Genomic DNA, 24,259 nt, shown 5'->3' with positions numbered 1-24,259 from the left:
TCCGATTACTTCTTCAACAAATAAATACATAACAAAACACCCAAATTAGATCGATAATCATATAAAGTTCCGATAAATTTTCTTGCTCATAGATGATAAACCCACGAACATAGTCACGTAGAATATATTCTTGAAATTCATTTTCTTTCCCCGGAATATTCATGAGTCATGACACAAACACAGACTAAGAGACGTTTGGCCCCAACGTTTTTCAGCGTTTACGATTTCTTTGCGGTAGGACCCGCTACAGTAACCGAAGTTTAACGCCCAAAATAACGCTGAAAGCCAGCTACAGTAGCCGAAGTTGAAAGCCCAGAATAACACTGAAATGCAGAACGCACCGTTTCATTAACTTTTCAAATACAAAACGCAACCGTTCACAACAGGGTTGAACGTACTGTTCACAACACTTGCACTTGCTGAAGCAGATTGACCCAAAGCAACAAACGGTAATCTCAACGGTCTCTTGAGCAATTCCTTTCTTCCTCTCACCAACCGTGCAAAGCTGGATTCAATGTTCATGAATGCCCGTCCTCCTGTCTTCAATGAGAGGCACCTACCACCATCCCGGTTTTGAAAAATCTAATTTATAAGTGAATAAATCAATTTAAAAATTAATAAGAAAGTAGTCCTATTTTTAGGTAGTGTTTTAGTAGGAGTTAAAGTTGCATTTTACCAGATTGTCTTTTAGTTTTGTCTCTACCTAAACACAGGACCGACCTTAGACATTTTGGGGCCTTAGGCGAGAACTAAAAATGGGGTCTTTTTTATACTTATATATTAATTAAATTAATGTTTATTTAATATTTTTATATTATAATATAATTTCATTTAAAATCTATTTTTCTTGCCTTTTGAGATACAAATTGACTAATTAAATTTTTGTATCATTTGTATCATTTCATTATCTTCTAACTCTTTTTGATGAATTTCTTACTCATTTTTGATATTTTTATCTAAATTTTGTGTTATATTTTGTTTATTACTAATAACAAATTTATCCATTGATCCTTTTTTAGACTCAATTAATTTTTTTTCTTTTTTTCTTTTTTTAAGTTTTTCATATCCAGATGCATATTTTCTAGTAGACATTTCTAATCAAACAATATATTTATAAAGACTAAAATAAAAAATAACTTTTAAGTGTAGAGCAAATGAGAAATAGAACATAATTTATATAAAAATATTGTTATAGTTTTACCGAACAATAACTAGTTTTTAGCAATCTCAACTTGCATAAATAAAGAATAAAGACTTATTCAATATATTACCACTAATTAAAATATATATATAAAAACACAAGATTAAAATTTTTTTAAAAAAAATATTAAGCACAAGCATAACAAAAATTTAAGCATAACCATAACACAAGGCTTATTAATAAGACTCATCCACAAAAAAGCACAAAACAAATAGTATCTAATATCTATAACCCAAAAAAAAAAAAATTTGAAGCCGAAGGCCCAAACTGAACAAACGTGAAACAGGCAGGAGGCAGGCCCAAGCTTTTTATCTTAACAAATACAATGAATAGAAAGGCTGAAACCTGAAAGCCTAGCGCCCAAACCCAAATAACGAAATAAATTATACCTTAACGCAGAAAACTCTCCATCTCAAAACCTAGAGCAGAGGCTTAGAGGCGGCAGAGCAGTTGAGAGAGGCGGAGAGCAGAGAATCAGGGAAGGAATGAGAGAGGCGGAGAAAGCTTGCTTTAGCCTTGAGATGAGAGAGGCGGAGAGCAGAGAGAAAGAATCGAAGAAGTAGAGGAACGGTAAAACTAAAAATTTTAGGGATTTGAGTTGTTTTATTTGTTTTGATTTGTGATTGTTTTGTGGTTAATCTCTTGGACCGGATTTGTAGTTTATTTTGTTGATTTGTGGTTTGTGAGGATAATAATGTTATTTTTGGGTAAAGATTTTGTTTAGAACCAATGTCTAACCGGATTTATCCAAATTTTTGTTTTTTTGGTTAAAAGCATGGACCGGTTATTTCTAATTCATCTTAAACTTTTTTTTTTTTTTTTGCCCCTACTGCCCCTTTTTTTTCTAAAATTCTGGGGCCACACGAGACCTTAGGCGAAATTCGCCTACGGGTAGGGCTGGTCCTGCCTAAACATAGGAGTGAATGGACATTTTTGAAGTAAAGAAAAAAGAGAAATTCAAAGATGAGAAATCCTTAAATTATATTGTAGATATAAAAATTAAAAAATTAAAAGAATACTGGCATAACTTGGCGACCGTTATGTTATAAAATAAAAAACGTGGCAACCGTTATCTTTTTCTCTCTTTTTTTTCTTCTTCTTCGAGCATCAACCCCACGATGTTTTTCACATGGTTCTTCTCTTGCATTAAGATGACCATTGAGCTCATGTTAAAAATAAAAAAATAAAATAAGTTATCGAAAAGCTTGTAATTCTTTCGGCATATGCAGATTCCATTCCCATGTTTGCATTTCATTAGGAAGGTTTTCATCTCCACGACCAAAAAGCTTGTAATTCTTTCGGCACTATTGAACAATGTCTTGCCTACTCATGAAGAAAGAACTACAATGATATTTCCTCACATCATGTGGGTCTGCGGTTAGTAATTAATGACAAAAGTGCAATAAAATACTGCAATTTCATTTAAAAATAAATAACAGGTGTTTACTGATGAGACATTAATCAGAGAATCAATGCAATTGTAAGTTTACAAGCAAAATTGACATGAAAGTTGCCTATGAGACCACATGAGACAAAGAACTCCATAAAAAATGTGATTTCAAATTTTCAATTCCGTCTCTTTGTCAACGCCCTCAATTTCATTTAATAATAAACAACAACAGTGTGTTACTCAGACAGTGTTTTTTCATTAAGGAAAAAAAAATGTCGCCTTCAATTCTTTCAAGTTTTCAATTGCGTGAAGCCGCAGCAAAGAGAGAAGAATGAAAGTCAACTTTTGCTTCAAAAGATTTTGGTTTTGAGATGGCATCCTTCTATGTATTCATCCATTTCTCATATGTTTACCCATTCCAAATGTGTTTTCTTTCCAGATAATTGGGTGAAGGAGAAGGAAGGATAAGAAGGAATGTCGGACTATCTCCCAGATGAGGTGTTGCTGGAGATACTTCAGAGACTAAGCGTGAAATCAGTAATTCAATTAAGGTGCGTTTCAAAATCATGGAACTCTCTAATCACAAGCTCTGCTTTAATAAATTCCCACCTCGCTCGATCACTTTCACTTCCTTCCAAATCTAACAATTTAATTGTTAGGTATCGCATTGATAGACCCTATGTAGAGCACTACAAATTAATTCATGATGACAATGTCTCATTTGATCAAATTCAACAACTTGAGATCCCAGTGAAGTGTCTTCATATTAACCATTTTATATTAATTGGTTCCATCAATGGATTGTTCAGCCTTTATGAACTAGACCGCTTTATTCTTTGGAATCCCTCTATTGGGAAATCTATTACCCTTCCCAAACCTTGTATTAAGACGCATGACTTTGGTATATGTTATCCAGCATTTGGGTTTGATCCGCGGACTAATGATTATAAGGTGGTGAGGATTGTAGTTCAATGTGTACTTAAAAATATGTATGGAGGGCCCAAGCAGACTCTGGTTGAGATTTACTCTCTTAATGAGGGCTCTTGGAGAATAACTAGTGCTGGCGCCTCTTATCCGCTGGGTATTAGTTTTAATCATTGGAGGCGACCAGCAGCTTCTTTAAATGGGGCTGTACATTTTGCAGCAAATGTTAAGGGCAGTGCCTTTAGTCCATTAGTTTTGTCATTTGATTTGGGTGATGAGGTTTTTCGCATGATACCAGTGCCGGATAGTACATTTAAAGAAGATGATGATGTTCATACCACAGTAATTGGGGGATCGCTTACTCTGTTATGTCATGACCCTGCTATGCATACATTCAACAAGCCTTGTTCCATTTGGATGATGAAAGAGTATGGCATCGTTGATTCTTGGACTAAACTGTGCGCTGTTGATCTCAACAGAGAAATTATAAGGGTATTAGGTCTCCGGAAGAATGGACATATATTTGTAGTGGCAAAACTACGATGTGATTGGGAGCTCTCTTCGTATGATCTTGAGAGCCAACAAGTAAAGAAATTGGGGATTTGTGGGAATCCATACTTTTTCCATGTTGATGATTACATGGAGAACCTTGTCTTACTTGACAAACCAAATGATGCAGTTTCCAAAAGGAGAGTGACTAGGAAGAAGAAATGCATGTAAACCTTAATTCGACTAAAAATTTCAGCATTTATTTTTGGTATATATTAGATATTGTTGTGTGGCTATAAGTAGAGATCAAGTTACAAACCTCACTAAACAGCTATGTAGTTTGTTCTTGAATGCTTATAAAGAAATGTCATAATTGTTAAATACAATTTTGTGGTTGTGGTTGTGGTTGTGGTTGATGATTGGATTAAACATTTGCAAGCAGAAAAACAGTAAATGTAAATGAAAGACTGATGTTATTATCTTTTTGTATATGTTAAACTTGTCACATCTAATCCATATTCAATATGAAAATGTTTTTTCACATTTCCCGTTTCATTAGACTTGCTTAGATTTTTCCAATATGATCAGCCATTGCCTTTTGATTTTGTGTTTTGTACATGACATATTATTTTGCATCAATGTTCATTCAACAAAGTATAAGATGGACCTTTAAAGTGTTAGCAATCACAGCGTAGGGGAGGTTCCAGATTAGGTTCGGTATTTAAGGTGCATTTTGTTATGCCTTGAAGCTATTTCGGGACTTAAAATAAATCTAGAGAAGTCTGAGTTGGTGCCGGTTGGTGAGGTTGTTGGTGTGGAGGGTTTAGCAAATTTTCTAAGATGTAAGATTTCTAATCTTCCTTTGAAATATCTTGGTTTGTCACTAGGTACTAGATTTAAATCAAAAGAGATATGGGAAACAATTCTTAAGATAGTAGAAAGAACATTGGCTGGATGGAAGAAGATGTATTTATCAAAGGGTGTTTGATTACAGTATGTTATCCAGCATGCCAATGTAATTTATGTGTCTATTTCCGATTCCTTCTAGTATTGCATCACATATTGTGAAAATACAAAGAGATTTTGTGTGAGCAGGTTTGGGGGATGATGACTTCAACTATTGTCTAGTCAATTGGAAGCAGATTTGTGAACCGATCAAGTGTGGGGGGTTAGGCGTATGAGATTTGAAGACCTTTAATAAAAAAATATATATTATTTAATTCAAAAAAAATTTCAATTTAATAAAGTATTAATGCACCTTAACCACTGTAAAAGAGGTGCACAAATTAATTTTCTTCGAAAGAATCCCCTTCCATTCAAACCTTTCTATTTTAATTCAAAAAAAAAATCAATGGCTTTAAAAAATTCATATAAACCACAAAAAAAAAAAAAAAATCAAATAAATTTTATTAGTGCCTTATGACTAAAACTTGGAAAAGATTTGGATGGTTTAAATAGTGGAAATTTAAAAAATAATAATTGGACATCTTCTCCATAATTTTGTTGGGAAAATGTTAAAAATATTAAATGTTTAAATTCATTAAATTTACAAATTGATGTGACAATAAATGTGATATAACAACTTCAAGTTCAACTATTTAGTATTTCTTAAATGAATATTTGAATTGTATTGGTCAAAGTGACATGAGAAATGCTATGTCCATACTATTTGCATAACTTAAGTGGTAGAATGCTATTACTTTTTTTATATAATAAATGGACAAAAAAATAATTTAAGTTATAAATTCAAATTAAAAATAATATCATCTTACCATATATAATTTGTTGTAAAAATATTTTTAAAACATAGAAAGTAAAACAAGGCACTAAACTTTTTTTTTTTTTTTTTTTTTTTGAGTGGGAAAGTAAAATTTTCTAGAAAAAATAGTGGAAAAGTAGAAGTACAAGATATGGTAATTGATTTGCCTCTTGCAATTTACAAATACAACCGCTGTGTAGAAAAACAGAGACAGTCGAACCAAAAGCAACAATTGTTTTTTCAAGTAAAGAATGTCAGTTTTGTCAACAACAAAAAAAGTAAAGAATGTCAAACTATCTTCCAGAGGAAGTGGTGCTGGAAATCCTGTACAGACTACCCGTGAAATCCTTAATTCGATTCAAGTACATTTCAAAATCATGGAACTCTCTAATCACAACCCCTGCTTTCATCCATTCCCATCTCACTCGATCACTTTTACTTGCTTCCAACTCCAACATATTAATTGTTAGGCATTGCCTCTATAATTCCTACGTAGAGCACTACAAATTAATTAGCAATAACAATGACTCGTTTCATCAAATTCAAAATATTGAGTTACAATTCACAAGTGGCAGTATCAAACATTTTATGCTAATTGGTTCAGCGAATGGGTTGTTCAATCTATATGAACAAGAGCGCTATATTTTTAAAATCCCTTTATTAGAAAATTTATTACCCTTCCAAAGCCTTGCATTAAGACACATGGCCGCATTCCGTGTCGCCCAGCATTCGGGTTTGATCCGCGGACTAATGATTATAAGTTAGTGAGGATTGCATCTACGGCTGAAGAGGCCAAACCACCTCTAATTGAGGTTTACTCTATTAATGAGGGGTGTTGGAGAACTACTAGTGCCTATTTTCCGCCGAGTATTGGTTTTTCTGACTGGTATGAACCCGCAGCTTCTTTAGGTGGGCTGTCCATTTTGCGGCATATGATAAGGACAATCGTAGTTGTCCATTAGTTTTGCCATTTGATTTGGGTGATAAGGTTTTTCGCTTGATATCATTACCAAATGGTTCATTCAGTTGGAGTAATGTTCATAGCTCAGTAATTGGGGGATCACTTTCTCTATTATTTTATGATGACTGGTTTTTACGCAGCAATTGTTGTGCCATTTGGGTGATGAAAGAGTACGGTGTTGTTGATTCTTGGACTAAATTGTTTACCATTGATCTCAAGCAAGAAATTATAAGGGTATTATGTCTCCAGAAGAATGGCAATATATTAGTGGAGGCAAAACTACCAAATGATTGGGAGCTCTCTTCATATGACCCTAAGAGCCAACATGTTAAGAATTTGGGGATTTCTGGGAGGCCGCACTATTTTCATGTTGATAATTATGTGGAGAACCTTGTCTTACTCGACAAACCGAATGATGCAGTTTCCAAAAGGGGAGCGTGCAGGAAGAGGCAATGCAGGTAAAAGCTTGATTCAACTTAAAATTTCAGCATTTACATTTCTCAGTTCTATCTTTTTCTTGGTATATACTAGATACAACTATGTGGCTATAAGTACATATTTTCAGACCTCAATATAGTGCTCTCAGATGTAAATTTGTTATCAGCTTGATATAAAGAGTGGTCAGAAGTTCCGTAGATCAGTTGCTTGCGCTCTTTAATGGACCTCTTTTTGATTGGTCTCAAGCTTGGGGACTCATGACATTTTGTTAGGGATTTTGATTGATTAAATGTATTACATTGTATTGAGTGTAGGAGTTACATCAGGGTGACACTAGTGACAACCCTAGGGTTTTTTTGTAAAAATGTAATAAATAATGGGGTTTGCCCAAAAAAAACAGTATTGTTTTGTTTAGCTGAATATATGATGTAGACTTAGCTTCTGCACTGCATTGAGTTACTTTAGTTGTGTGTTGTTATGGAAAGATTATTGATATTAATGGTGCTGGGAGGATAAATTGGACCTTCTTCAGTTTATTCAATAATTTTTTTTATTTTGGCTCTTCGATTGAATTTTATTAGGATTTTGCTGAGAAAATTTTGAAATAGAACTATGCATATAGAATAGGATTGTCATTGGACCTCACCCCTTAATGTATCTGTAAAACTTTTTATTTTACTGATAAAATAAAGTATAGGATCGGATTTTTTGATTGTCACACAGTCAGGTCTATTCTAGGGAGAAAATCAAATCTATGGTTATGTTATATGAAAGGGAGATGATGAAAGTGTGAGCACTATGGTTATGCTTGTTTAATGGAAAATCAGGGGAAAGAAAGTGAGTTTCAGGAATATTTTCTATTCTTTTTGTAGTAGGAACTTTGGCCAATCCTGTAACATAGTTTAAAAAGTAGCAAAACATGTTGCACTAGCATAGAAGGCAGCTTCTAGGTTATTAATGTATCTTGAGATATGTTAAGAGCAAAATTTTTATAAATGAAGAGTATTATTACATTTATTTTCTAAGCATCAGTGGTCATTTCCAAGGGATTAGAAATTAGAAAATCTAAGAAAACTCATCCATAATGAATAGTGAAGTAGAAGTTGCTTTACTTCACTTTTACCTTGGGTTGCTCAAATCAGTTATTTGCTGGTTCATTATATGTTTGAATATACAGATGTCTTTATTTTTTTTGTTTGAGAAAAAAGGGCCATGACGTCTCCCCAGAAGTCTATGTGGTAGTTTTGCATGCCGGAATTGGTAAATATAAATGAAAGATTGATGTTATTCCCTTTTTCATACATTGAACTTGTCACATCTAATCCCTTTTTAATATCAAATGCGTTTTACTCTTTCCATTTCACTAGACATGCTAAAATTTTTCTGATATGATCTGCCTTTGCCTTTTCATACTCTGTTTTGTTCATGAAATGTTTTGCTTCAATGTAAATTAAACAAAGTATAGGATGATGCCAAACATTTAAAAGTTGTATTAGCCATGTAACTGTAGGTAGAGTCATGATAGTATAGAACCCCAAATAACTGTATTTTGACAACAGCCAAACCTCCCTGTTCAACATTCCAGGAGGCCAGAGCACTCTGAGGCATCACCCAAACTAACCCAAACATACCAAACACCATTGACCATATATCATAGCAAAACAACAATGGAGTAACAGGTGATCAAAAGACTCACCACTTTGTTTACACATGGAACACCAATCTACCACACACAATCCTTGCACACGGAGATTATCCATGGTTAAAATTTTCCCCTCAGTGGTTGTCCATGTAGAGCAATTTATCTTCCTCGGGACCTTTGCCTTCCATATAGGCTTCCAAGGAAAAGAATAATAACCAGTAGGAGATAGAGCTTTATAATAAGATTTAACCTCAAAACCTCCACTTGTGGTCGGGGGGGCCATCTTAAAAAGATCCTCTGCAACTCCTATTTTTGCAAAATATCAATAGTTGAAGAAAGACTGCATAGATTCCAACTCCCAGTCTTCGCAGGGCCTTGTAAATATGTCATTTCAAAAAACAAACCCATTCTGTGACTGCATTACATCTGCCACTGCAGCATTTTTATCCCTGGCCAACTGGAAAAGGTTCAAAAAGCATCATGTCCTCACACCAACAATCGAACCAAAAAAGAATATTAGCACCACTCACCATGACAAACTTTAAAATCTGGACCAGCCTATTCCACCCGTTTTGAATATATTTCTATAAGCTAACCCCATAGGACACTGACACCAGTGACTCATCTATCATCCAATTACCCCACATGCTACCATATTTTGAAGCAATTACTATACACCAGTAGGCATTCTTCTCAGTCAAATGTCGCCAAAGCCACTTACCAAGCAAGGCTTGATTGAAACGAACCAAGCTTCAAAAACCCGAACCTCCTTCCTAAATGAACATTGGACGTAGGTGCAGTGAGAAATGGGCAAGTGGTCCCATACTTTAATGTTGGGGTGTGGGTAAAGAAGATAGTCTTGAAGACTAAGTGGGTATATGACAAACCTAGAGAAACTAAGCATACCAAATATAAATTGTGAGTAGAGAAACTAAGCATACCAAATATAAATTGTGAGATACAGGGAATAAGAACCACAGATTTCAGGTAGGGATGGTTGTAGAGAAAAGCTGTAAAGTGGAAGCTATCAAATTAAGAAAATAGGAGATAGACTTTTTTTAATATAATTTGTCTAGGGGAAGTGACAACCAACTCAGTTAGCATTAATGTTCCAAAAATAGATTTAGAAAAATCCATTAAGAAATAATATTGGGAGGGTACAAATGAGTTTATTCAAAGTATATCTAAATGGATAAAGGTTTTTATTGGGGGAGGCTTGAATGGTCATGTTGGGATAGATACTGGGGAATTGAGGGAGCACACGGAGGGCAGGGATATAAAATAAGAAATGAGCTGCTTTAAGCAGTCTTCATTTTTTGCTATGCTAGATTTTTTTGGACTCGTACTTTTCAATGACTTTAACAATCATTATTGTATCACGAACAAACAAAAGAGGAGAGTTTCCATAACCCTCTTACTTTCTTCCCCAACTTGAAATGCAGGCTACAACATTATGGAATGTCCCATTATGTACTTCATAACCAAAATTAAAATAAGCATGGGGATAGGGTCTCTTGACTTAGTTCTCTTGAACTATTGGAAAAGCCAATTCTGCTTCTATTAACCATGATTGAGAACCCATTGTCCAAATAGAAAAACCAAACCCACTTCTTCCATTTTCACCAAAATTGAGTCTATCTACGTATATGAAATGGCCTAGTTAACATGATCATATATCATTTCAGTGTTCAACTTTCAAATACCCCAAAAACACTGCTATCGAGTTTTCTATCAAGACTTTCATTGGCAATAAACACCAAATAAGGGTTTACCAACCTTCATTGTAAGCATTTGGGTCTAACACAAGACACCTATCATACATTTAACAGATCAGCCTACACTTTCCATAAGCATATAGACGTTTCAAGCCAAGCTAACATGGAGAAAATCCTTTATATTGATGCCACCACTTAGTTTTTTGGAATCAAAGCGACATAAAAAGAATTCAAAAATTTCTCAAACTTGAAGTTATTATGGGGCTCCATTTCTACAAAACCCACTCTATCACTTCAATAATAACCTTCATTTATTTTGCATTGTTCTCTAACACTTTGTATCTGTCCACCATCTTTCGTAGCAAGATAATTTATCTTACTCTTCTCTCTTTAACAGTTGCATTGCACATTTTACTAATTGCTTTGCTTCAATTTTAGGTCCCCATAAAGAAGGGTACAGAAGCCACCAATCCACCACCCTCAATTATCTGCACTTTTCTTTCTTTAAATTTTGATTTCACATGGTTTTCTTCCAAATTTTGTTTATTGATTCATGCCTTGTTTTTATTTTCTATTTTTTATGATTTGGTTCGATTCTCGCTAGCCACTTAGGGCTTTTTGGTACCTTTGGTCCCTAGGTTTTCTTTCTTCTTTTATTAATTGCTTCGACTTGGTTATATAGGGTTTTTGAGATTTGTTAAGTTGATGATAGAGAGATGTATTTCCTTTTGGGTTTGGGTTTCTTGTTATTTTTTGTAGTAGGTTTATGTACCTCTTTTTTTCTTTTCTTTTTTTCTTTTTCTTTTTTTTTTTCTAGGGTAATGCGTCTATATGATGGTTCTTCATGCCCAAAAGAATCAAGAGGATTCTCTCTCTGAATTTACATTAACTGAAATGAGGTCGTTCACACTTAAATTTGAATCTTCTTCATGCCCACAAGATTTAGAGGATTCTTCCTCTAAATTCATTCTGAGGTAAAGTCTCATCCACCTCATCCCTTCATACGTCTTTAATTTAGCAACTTAATCCACAAAAAATTTGACAACTTAGTTGCATCCATATTCATAACATCCTTTTTCACTGCTTTAAATAGTTGATTGTGTGGATTTGGAAATGGTGAAGGAAAGGTAAATTATTACAAAATTTTAAGCAATTTCACAGCATCTGTTTCATCAAAAGCATTTTAGTGCTGAGGTCAATAAGGTGGCATCTTAACCAATTGGGATTAAGGTACTTAGAGGAATGTGGGATTAAGTACAAATTGGCCATTGTACTCCTCTTTGGGATTTGTTTTGACCTCAAATTTGGTTGTGGATTTGAAGCCAGAATTATTGATCATTTATAAAGTTCAATACTGTTTAGGTATATCCTCTTGGGTTTCATTTTGATGCATTCATGGAGCCTTAAGTTTTGCAAATCAACTATGCTTTTATAATTTTTAAGTACTCTTTTGTTGCATTTTTCAATTCTGAGTTTCCCCTCTAATCTCTTTTATAATATTTGTTTGGTATTTTTCTTTTTGTTGGTTTTGCAACAAAATAATGTTTAGGTATATGCTCTTGGGTTTCATTTTGATGCATGCATGGAGCCTTAAGTTTTGCAAATCAACTATGCTTTTGTAATTTTTAAGTACTCTTTTGTTGCATTTTTCAATTCTGAGTTTCCCCTCTAATCTCTTTTATAATATTTGTTTGGTATTTTTCTTTTTGTTGGTTTTGCAACAAAATATTCGGCTAGTAGTTTAGACACAGTAAACTCTCTTGGACTTTCTCTCAATTTCTTCTTTATCTTGCCTCTTATTAACTCTGGTGTGTTCAATGTTTGTTTGTTATGCTTTATTTTATATATATATATATATATATTATCTGTTTCCTTATATAGTAAAGCAATAATTATTTTTGATAAGTCAACATTGACTTTTACAAGCATCCTTTTAGAATCATTAGGAAGGGGCTTGCAGTAAGATGTGGGAATTGTTATGCATGGGATCAAAATGCAAGGACCTGCAAAGAACCAGAAAACCCAACAAGAAAAATTTATAAAAAGAAGGCAAAGAAGAAGCCAATTGAAACTGATGACCCATTAACAATTGCTCCTAACGAAAGGCAAAAACTAAATGTAAATAATGTATGCTAAATGTGATCATAATTTGTATCTTCATATTCATAACTAAATTTTTTGTTCTATTATTTCTGGTTTGATAGTTTACAAGCAAAGAGAATGGGAAATCAGCCTATGTGAGGCCAAGCGAAAGGTGACTAGGTGAGAGTGCCAGGATGGGACAACATCAACTTCAAGAAAGGAAGAAGGAAAGCAAAAAGTGTTCAGTTGAAGTCTGGATGGGATTTATTAATTGTTATGTGTTTTGTGATGCATTCAGGGAACAATCCATAGCACCAAATTCTCTGTATATGACATTGACAACTGAACAATGTTAATAGGTCACAGCTTTTGTTTTTGATCAGTAGGTAAATTGTCCATGGTGAAACTAAATTCAGTTAGTTAAATTTATGTTGTGAAATTCATGTTCATGATTATGCCCAATTTATGTTCAGCTGTTTTATGTTCATGGTTGTGAAATTCAGAATGCTTCCTTAGTATTATGTTTTCATATGTTTCTGCCAGGTCCATCTGCTGCTGCACTGAAGTGCTGGTTTGATCAATTTAATAAATGATTTTATATATTTGTTCTGATAGGTTTCTAATTTGTTTCATTCTTCAACAATTATGTTTTCCCCCCACCTTTTTAATGTTCTAATATGCATCCATTCAAAGATCTTGTTTTCCAGCCATCAATATCATGAATTTTCTTATTTATTTCGTTAAAATTCAGTGTTTATTTGCATTTTAAACGATACTACTTGTTGGATTATATTCTTTTAGAATGATGATAGAAGCCCTAAAAATTCTACCAATCGCATTGTGAACTGTTATGGATTAAATTTTGCCTCTGGAACCATGAAAGTGATTATCACTCTTAACTCACTGAAAGACTCCTGTGCAGTGCCCTTAAACATATATAGTAGTGGAAGAGGAAGAGAATGTGTGGTCAATAAAATTCGAAAAATAATCAAACAATATTTACCAAGCCAAGACAATATACTATTAATTTTTTATTTGAATTTACACTCATTAGCAAATAATACGTATAACTAAATTGTAATTTCCTATAGCCTATTGTACACACATTTCACAATCCATAAGTTTACAATTTACATACACCAAAATATTAGTTAATTCAAAACTTTAGGCCAACAATCCATAACATTGCATAATTCATAAAACTAGTTTAGATCACTTTAAATTAGAAGTCACATTACACGCTTCAAACATTATAATACGGCTCAAAATACATTAGTTCATCGTTTGTACTCCATCAATAACCGAATCACAAGTACTAGGCCAACAAGAACCCAAGATTAACACAAACCGTCATCCTTGTTTTTTTAATTTTTTGTGATGTATTTTCACTCTTCAAATTTCTTTGACTCTCTAGTAGGCCTTTTATGTTGTAAACTGAAAACTCGAAAATATGTTGAAAACACAAGAGCTGTTTAGACCCCCAAATTAAAGTTACAGCTCGATAGATTTTACTCTAACTTAGTACTAAGTGCAGAATAGAGTAAATGCGAGCGAATAAACAAATAAGCTACTCTAACCCATAATCATTGTAACACAACAGTAAAATGAAAGATAAAAGTGTAGGGAAGAAGAATACAAACACAAGATAACACGCCGATGTGTTATCGAAGAGGAAACTGAAGAACTCGGTGAAAAGCCTCTCTGCCACCCTCCAAGCGATAATCGATTCACTAAACAATCAATTGGGGTACATGAGTTAACAAGAGACCCTCCAAGCCTAATCTACCTGATGTACCTAAGCCCTCTAAGATCCTACTCCAACAAGGCTTCTTGAAACCGTGTCTTGTCTAGCTCTCCGGATCCTACAATACATCCGATTGCATCTGCCAAGACTTGGCTTATTCCAATATTTCCCAGCAGCACCAAAACCTCACTTGACACTTTGAAAAGGTGTGGTAAATGTTTGAGCTATCAACCTCTTAATAGTATGGAAATCGAGAGGTAGGAGTTGAGAAAAATCTATAAGCAATTGTGTAGAGGATTGTAGGTATAAGAATCTCTAACTCTCAAGGTTTGTGGCTAGGGTTTTCTCTCTGAAGCACTCCTCAACATTTGTGGGTAATGTGGGTATATATAATGTGGGTACAAAAAGTGTGTATCAGATATGACAATTTAGTAAAACAGAATGTTTTACGGGTGTCTCGTGGGAAGGCCTTACCCGCGAGCTACTTGCGAAACACAGCTGTCTTCGTCATGTTCTAACTCTTTGCATTTCAGTCATGTGTAGGGTACATGCATCATTTCACGGGATGCTTAGTCACGAGTTACTCGCAAAAACTCTTCAGTCTTCAATTTGCTTGAGTCTTCACACTCTCTCTCTCTCTTACACACAACCCTTATAATCAAATCTCACATTAAATACAGGTTATAAAAGATTGAACATAATTACAATCAAATTTGGCACGGAATAAAAACCAACAAAACATATAGTTGTAAATTACAACTTTACATGAACCAACAAATTTACTGAATGTAAAAAGTTAGTTAATTCGAGATGATCAATCTCCTGAACTAGAGAAAGGAGATAGACATTTTTTTATTAATGTTCGGCTTAATTCTCATTAATGCATTTAACGTACATAAATAACTAAGTATGGGAGAACTCATCAACAAATTTTAGAACATAGGAAGTAATCCTATCTTAAAACATATGGATCAATTTGAATAAAAGAAAATAACAATAATAATCTACTACTACCTTATTTAGATAAAGATATATCACTGGGCTTAAATTTAAATATTTCTAATTCAAATAACAATTTATTCAGCACATTATCTAGGGCCATAACAATTTATAACAGGGATTATAAATTAAAAAAAAAACAAAAAAAAAAACAAAAACAATTTATAATAGACATGCTTCATGGAGTTCATCATCACACGAAGCAAAAAAAAAAAAAAAAAATTTTTGTATTTTTTTTTTTTTTTTAATTCACACCACAATCTAAGAACTTTAGGAACATGCCACAACAATTGTTTTGACAATATAGGTCAAATAATTAGTTGCTGATCTTTATCTCAAGTAGGCAACATTAATCTTGCTATCCATGATAATGCCCAGAAAATTCTGAAGTTTGCTAATAATACCCTTTAAATTCTAAAATTGCTATCCATAATAATGGCCATCATATTACCTAGTAGATACTAAATTATAAAATTTGCTTTCATAAATTTACTAAGTGGGCAGCAGTAATTTTTTCTATCAGTTTGAGATTGCTATTAAAGTTGTCCAACCCATCCAAATTCCAAAGACCTAACCCACACAAAGAAATCGACCAGATTTGATTTGACACTAGCCGACCCGACTACTTCGGTAGTTAGCAGCAAGTCTTTACCTCTAGAAACCAACCCCAGCAGGTCGGTTTCAATTTTCCAGCGAGATATCAGGTAGGTCTGATGAGATTTCGATTGGTTTTGGCGAAATCTCACAAACGTTTTGCTGTTTTCTCAAATTTTTTACTCCAACCGACCCGCCCACCACTTGTTGGCAGTCTAATCCACCCAACCTGATTAGTCTCTCGATTGGCGGTGGGTTGATGGCTACTCCACCCGATTAGGTTGGGTCGAATGTGGGTTGAGCCCAAACCTAATCCGACCCAACCCGTGGATAGCCCTAATAGCTATCCACCATGATAATGCCCAGTGGTTGTATACTTAAAATTTAAAATTAATTGTCTTGTGTATTCATACTTAAGATCATACAATTCATATTTAAGTATTTAATATTATTATTAGCTCTCTCTCTCAAATAAATAAATATTATCAGCTTACTCTCTCCCTCTCCTAATTCATTTTATACGCACAAATTTGTTGTACTTGTGTGTACTTTCTTGGATATATGTACAAAATTTGTCTTATTTTTTAACAATCATATAAAACATTATTTAATAAAGTATTAATGCACCTTAATAACTGCAAAAGAGGAGCACAAATTAATTTTCTTAGAAAGAATAACCTTCCATTCAAAATTTTCTATTTTAATTCAAAAAAAAATCAATGACTTTAAAAAAATTCATATAAACCACAAAAAAACAAATAAATTTTATTAGTGTCTTATGACTAAAACTTGAAAATATTTGGATGGTTTAAATAGTGGAGATTTAAAAAATAATAATTGGAAATTTTCTCCATAATTTTGTTGAAAAAATGTTTAAAATATTACAAGTTTTAATTCATTAAATTTACAAATTAATATAACAACAAATATGATATAATAACTTCAAGTTCAACTATTCAGTATTTCTTAAATGAATATTTGAATTGCATTGGTCAAAGTGACACGAAAAATGCAATGTTTATAATATGAGAAATGACATATCCACAACATTTTCACAATATTTTTATAACAAATTCTAAATGGCAGGTTGTTACTAATTGTTATTATTAGGGTAAAAAAGTAATCTTAGTGTTAAGTTCAAATTTGAACCAATTACAACTAACTAATTACAATTTGTTATAAAAATATTGTGAATGTAGCACCTCTCTTATAATATTTTTATAACTTAAGTGATAGGATGCTATTACTTAGTTGTAATGAGTGGATAAGAAAATAATTTAAGTTATAAATTCAAACTAGAAATAATAATAATTTACTACCTATCATTTTTTATAAAAATATTTTAAAAACGAAAACATGGCGCTAAACTATTTCTTTTGAGTGGGAAAGTAAAATTTTCTAGAAAAAATAGTGGAAAAGTGAAAGTACAAGATATGGCAATTGACTTGCCGGTTACAAATAAAACCGCAGTGTAGAAAAACAGAGAGAGTCGAACCAAAAGCAACAATTGCTTTTTCAAGTAAGGAATGTCAGACTATCTCCCAGAGGAAGTGGTGCTAGAAATCCTGCAGAGACTACCCGTCAAATCCCTAATTCGATTCAGGTGCGTTTCAAAATCATGGAACTCTCTAATCACAACCCCTGCTTTCATCAATTCCCATCTCACTCGATCACATTCACTTTCCTCCGATTCCAACAAATTAATTGTTAGGCACTGCCTCGATAAACCCTACGTAGAGCACTACAAGTTAATTGACGATAGCAATGACTCGTTTGATCAAATTCAAAACATCGAGTTACCGATCTCGAGTCGCCGTATCCAACATTTTAGGTTAATTGGTTCCGCGAATGGATTGTTCAGTCTATATGAAAAAGAGCGCTTTATTCTTTGGAATCCCTCTATTAGAAAATTTATCACTCTTCCAAAACCTTGCATTACTGTCAAGGCGCACGGCCACCTTGCGTGTCGTTCGGCATTCGGGTTTGATCCGCGGACTAATGATTTTAAGGTGGTGAGAATTGCATTTCCATCTGTAGAGGCCAAACCACCTCTAATTGAGGCTTACTCTCTTAATGAGGACTCTTGGAAATTAACTACTGCCTCTTTTCCGCCGGGTATTGATTTTTCTGATTGGCATAGACCCGCTGCTTCTTTATTTGGGGCTGTCCATTTTGCGGTATATGATAAGGACAATCGCAGTCGTCCGTTAGTTTTGTCGTTTGATTTGGGTGATGAGGTTTTTCGCTTGATGTCATTGCCAAATTGTGCATTCAGTTGGAGTAATATTCAAACCTCGGTAATTGGGGATCGCTTCTCTGTTATTTTATGATGATAGGTTTGTAGCCAACAAATGTTGTGCCATTTGGGTGATGAAAGAGTATGCGTTGTTGATTCTTGGACTAAATTGTTAACCGTTGACCTCAACAAAGAAATTATAAGGGTATTATGTCTCCAGAAGAATGCAATATATTAGTGGAGGTAAATCTACCAAGTGATTGGGAGCTCTCTTCATATGACCCTAAGAGCCAACATGTTAAGAGTTGGGGATTTGTGGGAGGCTGCACTATTTTCATGTTGATAATTATGTGGAGAACCTTGTCTTACTCAACAAACCGAATGATGCAGTTTCCAAAAGTGGCGCGTGCAGGAAGAGGAAATGCAGGTAAAAGCTTGATTCAATTCAAAATTTCAGCATTTACTTTTCTCAGTTCTACTTTTTTCTTGGTATATACTAGATACTGCTATGTGGCTATAAGTAAATATTTTCAGACCTCAATATACTGCTCTCAGATGTTAATTTGTTATCAGCTTGATATAAAGAGTGGTCAGAAGTTCCGTAGATCAGTTGCTTGCCCTCTTTAGTGGGTCTCTTTTTGATTGGTCTCGGGCTTGGGGACTCATATCTAGTGATTCTTTCCCTTCTTTCCTTTATTCCCTCTACTTTTTTATTAGTTTTCTTTTCTTCATTGTTTTCTTTTCTTCATTGTTTACTTTTCTCTTTTGTTTTCCATTGTAAGTTTTGGTTTGCTTCTTCGTGCATAAAGTGGCCGGTTGAATATACAGTGGTCAGAAGTGTTAAATGCACTTTTGTGGTTGTCGTTGATGATGAGATTAAACATTTGCAAGATGGAAACAGTAAATAAAGTTTGATGTTATTATCTTTTTCTATATGCTAAACTTGTCACAACTAATCCATATTCAATATCAAAATGTGTTTTTACGCTTCCTGTCTCATTAGACTTGCTTAGATTTTTCTGATATGATCAGCCATTGCCTTCTGATTTTGTGTTTTGTACATGACTTGTTATTTTGTATCAATGTACATTCACAAAGTATAAGAATAACCTAACGAGAGAGAGAGAGAGAGAGAGAAACAAGGCCCAAACATTTAAAAGTTTTTGTAACGATTTAACTATAGGTAGAATCATGACATTTTGTTAGGGGTTTTGATTGATTAAATGTATTACATTGTATTGAGTGTGGGAGCTGCATCAGGGTGACCCTAGTGACAACCCTAGTGTTTGTTGTAAAAATGTAATAAATAATGGGGTTTGCCCAAAAAAATAGATACTGTTTTGTTTAGCTGAATGTATGATGTAGACTTAGCTTCCGCACTGCATTGAGTTACTTTAGTTATATGTTGATATGGAAAAATTATTGATATTAATGGTGCTGGGAGGATAAATTGGACCTTCTTCAGCTTATTCAATAATTTTTTTATTTTGGCTTTTCACTTGAATTTTATTAGGATTTTGCTGAGAAAATTTTGAAATAGAACTATGCATATAGAATAGGATTGTCATTGGGCCTCACCCCTTAATGTATCTGTAAAAAATTTATTTTACTGATAAAATAAAGTATAGGATTGGTTTTTTTGATTGTTACACAGTCAGGTCTACTCTGGTGAAAATCAGATCTATGGTTATGTTATATAAAAGGAAGATGATGAGAGTGTAAGCACTATGGTTATGTTTGTTTCATGGATAATCAGCGGAAAGAAAGTGAGTTTCAGGAATATTTTCTCTTGTTTTGGTGGTAGAAACTTTGGCCAATCCTGTAACATAGCATTTTAAAAACTAGCAAAACATGTTGCACCAGCATAGAAGGCAACTTCTAGGTTATTAATGTATCTTGAAATATGTTTAGAGCGAGATTTTTAAAAATGAAGAGTATTAATGCATTTATTTTCTAAGCATCAGGAGTCATTTCCAAGGGATTAGAAAATTTAAGAAAACATATCCATAATGAATAATGAAGTAGAAGTTGCTTTACTTCACTTTTACCTTGGTTTGCTTAATCAGTTATTTGCTGGTTCATTATGTGTCTGAATATACAGATGTCTTTATTTTTTTGTTTGATAGAAAAGGGCCATGACATCTCCCCAGAAGTGTATGTGGTATGTGAAGGCTTCAAAAAGACTGCTTTCTTTGTTTGGACAGCAGCGTAGGGGGAGTCACACTTACATTTAAAATAAGTTAACATTAGTTAGGTAAATTTAATAATTATTCCAAAGATTGATAGGGGATATTGTAAGATTGTAAGATTGTAAAATTTTTAAATAATATCAAGAGAGGGTGTAACCACACAATATGGGTTGGTGACACTTGATGATTGTATTAGATATAAAATAATGGATAAAGGAAGGGGAAACGCAAGAATAAGGTGCTCAAATTTGAAGGGAGGTAAATAAGTTGTATATAAAAATAGAATGGTTAAAGAAGGCAAGTGGGACTTGGATGAACATGTTTATATAATTTCAAAAATTGCATTGCACATGCCTGCATGGGTTAGCTAAAGCTGTCCAGTTCAAGTCTTGAGATTACGCAATACACGGTTCTCATGGGTCAGGTCGTGTATTCAAGGTTTACTCAGGATGGGGGTACACGAAGTGGCCCTGCCTTGAAGAGGTTCCTTGTGATAAAAATAATAATGGTAATTTCCTTTTTTCATTTTTTAAGATAAAGTGTTGCATTGATTCTTAGTGCTTTGCTTCAAATTTTTGTCCCCAAAAAGAATGGAATGAAAGCGAATCCACCAGGACCACCACTCTTAGTGATCTGCACTTTTCTTTCCTTAAACTTTGATTTCACATAGCTTTATTCCAAATTTTGTTTATTAATTTATGCATTATTTTGATTTTCCGTTTTTATGATTATGTTCGATTCTCACTAGCAAATTAGAGCTTTTCATGTACTTTTTTTCCCCAGGGTTTTCTTTCTTCTTTTATTAATTACTTTGACTTGGTTTCATTGTGTTTTTGAGATATGTTAAGTTGTTTTTTTTTTTTTTTGAGATATGTTAAGTTATATAAGAATAACCTAACGAGAGAGAGAGAGAGAGAGAGAGAGAGAGAGAGAGAGACGAGGCCCAAACATTTAAAAGTTTTTGTAATGATTTAACTATAGGTAGAATCATGACATTTTGTTAGGGGTTTTGATTGATTAAATGTATTACATTGTATTGAGTGCGGGAGTTGCATCAGGGTGACCCTAGTGACAACCCTTGTGTTTGTTGTAAAAATGTAATAAATAATGGGGTTTGCCCAAAAAAATAGGTACTGCTTTGTTTAGCTGAATTTAGCTGAATGTATGATGTAGACTTAGCCTCCGCACTGCATTGAGTTACTTTAGTTATATGTTGATATGGAAAAATTATTGATATTAATGATGCTGGTTATGTTATATAAAAGGAAGATGATGAGAGTGTAAGCACTATGGTTATGTTTGTTTCATGGATAATCAGCGGAAAGAAAGTGAGTTTCAGGAATATTTTCTCTTGTTTTGGTGGTAGGAACTTTGGCCAATCCTGTAACATAGTGTTTTAAAAACTAGCAAAACATGTTGCACCAGCATAGAAGGCAACTTCTAGGTTATTAATGTATCTTGAGATATGTTAAGAGCGAGATTTTTAAAAATGAAGAGTATTAATGCATTTATTTTCTAAGCATCAGCAGTCAATTTCCAAGGGATTAGAAAATTTAAGAAAACATATCCATAATGAATAATGAAGTAGAAGTTGCTTTACTTCACTTTTACCTTGGTTTGCTTAATCAGTTATTTGCTGGTTCATTATGTGTCTAAATATACAGATGTCTTTATTTTTTTGTTTGATAAAAAAGGGCCATGACGTCTCCCCAGAAGTGTATGTGGTATGTGAAGGCTTCAAAAAGGCTGTTTTCTTTGTTTGGACAGCAGCGTAGGGGGAGTCACACTTACGTTTAAAATAGGTTAACATTAGTTAGGTAAATTTAATAATTATTCCAAAGATTGATAGGGGATATTGTAAGATTGTAAGATTGTAAAATTTTTAAATAATATCAAGAGAGGGTGTAACCACACAATATGGGTTGGTGACACTTGATGATTGTATTAGATATAAAATAATGGATAAAGGAAGGGGAAACACAAGAATAAGGTGCTCAAATTTGAAGGGAGGTAAATAAGTTGTATATAAACATAGAATGGTTAAAGAAGGTAATTGGGACTTTATACGTTTGTACTTTTGGAGATTAATCAGCATGAAATTTGAAAACTATATACATCTTCATAACTTCCTTTTTCTCTTGTTTAAATGGATGGTTATGTGGATTTTCTATAATGGTTTGCTTTCTAATATGATAATTATTGGTTTTACTTTGTGGTTCAATTCGTTTTTGTATCTCAACCATCTAAGCCTTTTGGTGTATCTTCTGCTTCCAAATTTCTAGGTTGACTTCAGACAAAGAGATATGCCAGCTACAAGAGGCAAAACACCTGCTAGAAGAGGTAGTACAACATGCGAGTGTATACGAGCTACAACTGGACATAATACATCAACAACAGACAATAATACATCAACAGGAGGCAATACTATTGCCTCTACAAGAGGCAATACTACACAACGGGAGAGCACTCCAGCTACAAGAGGCATTGCTATATGAACTGGAGACAATACTACAGCAGCAGACAGAGAAAATAGCCATTTTGATATCACAAATTGAGATAATGGAGACTGCAGAATCAAAATTGGTCTTTTTAATTCAACGATTAAAGGGCCAGGTTATTACTTCAGTGTGCTTTTATTAATATATATATATATATATTATGTACTTTTTAATGTAAATGTAGTACTTTATTCAGTTTATACTTTATAAGTGTTTTGTTATATTGTTAATTGGATTTATTTATCTTATATTTTAGGCTGAAGTAGAGACAATGCTACAACAGAAGACAGAGAAAATGACCTCTTTAAAATCACAATTGGAGAAAATGGACACTATAAAATCAAAATTGGTATCTTTGATTCAACAATTCAAGGGTCAGGTAATTACTTGGCTGTGCTTTTTTTATAAATATATTGTGTTTTTTTAATGCAAATGTAATGCTTTATGCGGTATTTAGAGTTGTGTAATGCTTTATGCAGTATTAATTGGAGTTATTTATCTCATATTTTAGGCTGGAGAGATGTTTAGTGGTGTTGGAGGTCAAAGTTCAGCACAAGTACAACAAAGATCCTCTTCTGCAGGGCAAGAAATGTGACCTTGCGGTGGGCAGTAAGGTTTTATTCAGTATATCGACATAAATTTTTTTTTTTTATTTGAAAATTATTGTCTTGATTTGGCACTCGTAAAATTTGTGATTGATATGACAGATAGTTTTTTTTTTTTTTAAGTAATCTTCAATGAATTTTGTAAATTATGTATTATGATAGGACATTCTTTTAGATGGTTTTATTTGATTTTTTTTTAATTACTAAAATCGATATAAATAAATAAATAAAATAAAATAAAAGATAATAAGACTAATTTCAATGACAAAACGTACTGCCTAAGGCTAAACAATAATGGTTCATAATGATTGAGTGAAAATTACAACTTACCTCATATAGCACATAATTAGGGGAAACAGAAAATGTCCAAATTTAAATTTTCTTATTGATACAGTATACTTTGTTTAGTCTTTTTGACCTTACAAATTCAATTTATTGTAACTACCATGGAAAATTTTTTGATTTCAGGTTCCCAAACCAATTCATCCATGTCTCTGTAACAACTGTTTTTTAGTAACTGTGTCTTACAATTGGATATGTGAAATCATGACACGTGTCCTTGGGCTTAAGAGTTAAGATTATCCTCTCTCTCTCTCTCTTTGCAGATGCCACATAGGAGACATGCATTATCAATAGTATGTTAATAAGAAATTATTGGGCAGTCCTAAACTACAAGGTCAGCGCTGACTTTGTAGTAACAATCAATGAGAGTCTGCCATTGTGTTAAAAATGCATTACATCATCTGACATCAACATCAACTCAATAACAATAGTTGTTCCTAATTGTTTCTAA

General features: G+C 33.5%; 4 protein-coding genes across 5 annotated transcripts in view; all 4 read left to right on the top strand.

Annotated features, from left to right (window-relative positions):
• The first annotated feature begins 1,557 nt into the window (after positions 1-1,557).
• Positions 1,558-4,390, top strand: LOC112007050 (F-box protein At3g07870-like). Of its 2 annotated transcripts, XM_024039446.2 has the most exons (3): positions 1,558-1,771; positions 3,031-3,142; positions 3,251-4,390. In XM_024039446.2, exons 2-3 carry the CDS (start codon positions 3,066-3,068, stop codon positions 4,233-4,235), a joined length of 1,062 nt encoding a protein of 353 aa, XP_023895214.2. In that variant the 5' UTR covers positions 1,558-1,771; positions 3,031-3,065; the 3' UTR covers positions 4,236-4,390. The 2 variants fall into 2 exon arrangements, with proteins under 2 accessions (XP_023895214.2, XP_023895164.2); XM_024039396.2 differs by having other exon boundaries at positions 3,031-4,390.
• Positions 4,391-4,665: 275 nt separating this feature from the next.
• LOC136061359 (uncharacterized) overlaps positions 4,666-24,259 on the top strand; it is a 33,641-nt gene continuing 14,047 nt past the window's right edge. The window contains exons 1-3 of the mRNA XM_065776049.1: positions 4,666-6,527; positions 6,790-7,182; positions 11,337-11,493. Of these exons, the coding sequence (XP_065632121.1) occupies positions 6,049-6,527; positions 6,790-7,182; positions 11,337-11,397 (933 nt within the window). The 5' untranslated portion in view covers positions 4,666-6,048 and the 3' untranslated portion in view covers positions 11,398-11,493. The remainder of the gene's footprint in view (positions 6,528-6,789; positions 7,183-11,336; positions 11,494-24,259) is intronic.
• LOC136068640 (putative F-box protein At3g10240) lies at positions 17,465-22,858 on the top strand. The gene is made up of 2 exons (XM_065776048.1): positions 17,465-18,235; positions 22,646-22,858. The coding sequence occupies exons 1-2, from the start codon at positions 17,465-17,467 to the stop codon at positions 22,856-22,858; spliced, it is 984 nt and encodes a 327-aa protein (XP_065632120.1).
• Positions 18,248-23,650, top strand: LOC112004947 (uncharacterized). The gene is made up of 4 exons (XM_065776062.1): positions 18,248-18,601; positions 22,646-22,976; positions 23,118-23,240; positions 23,373-23,650. The coding sequence occupies exons 2-4, from the start codon at positions 22,923-22,925 to the stop codon at positions 23,454-23,456; spliced, it is 261 nt and encodes an 86-aa protein (XP_065632134.1). The 5' UTR covers positions 18,248-18,601; positions 22,646-22,922; the 3' UTR covers positions 23,457-23,650.

The sequence above is a fragment of the Quercus suber genome, unplaced genomic scaffold (genome assembly GCF_002906115.3).
Source record: "Quercus suber isolate HL8 unplaced genomic scaffold, Cork oak 2.0 scaffold_127, whole genome shotgun sequence".
Classification (NCBI taxonomy): domain Eukaryota; kingdom Viridiplantae; phylum Streptophyta; class Magnoliopsida; order Fagales; family Fagaceae; genus Quercus; species Quercus suber.
Note: the sequence above shows the minus strand (reverse complement) of the source record. Positions and strands in the feature narration are given on the sequence as shown.

Coding starts and splice junctions, on each gene's coding strand:
- LOC112007050 (XM_024039396.2), top strand. CDS start 3,066: ATGTCGGACTATCTCCCAGATGAGGTGTTGCTGGAGATACTTCAGAGA.
- LOC136068640 (XM_065776048.1), top strand. CDS start 17,465: ATGTCAGACTATCTCCCAGAGGAAGTGGTGCTAGAAATCCTGCAGAGA. Junction 18,236..22,645: donor GGAGTAATATTCAAACCTCG/GTAATTGGGGAT, acceptor CCAAATTTCTAG/GTTGACTTCAGACAAAGAGA.
- LOC112004947 (XM_065776062.1), top strand. CDS start 22,923: ATGGAGACTGCAGAATCAAAATTGGTCTTTTTAATTCAACGATTAAAG. Junction 22,977..23,117: donor TTCAACGATTAAAGGGCCAG/GTTATTACTTCA, acceptor CTTATATTTTAG/GCTGAAGTAGAGACAATGCT. Junction 23,241..23,372: donor TTCAACAATTCAAGGGTCAG/GTAATTACTTGG, acceptor CTCATATTTTAG/GCTGGAGAGATGTTTAGTGG.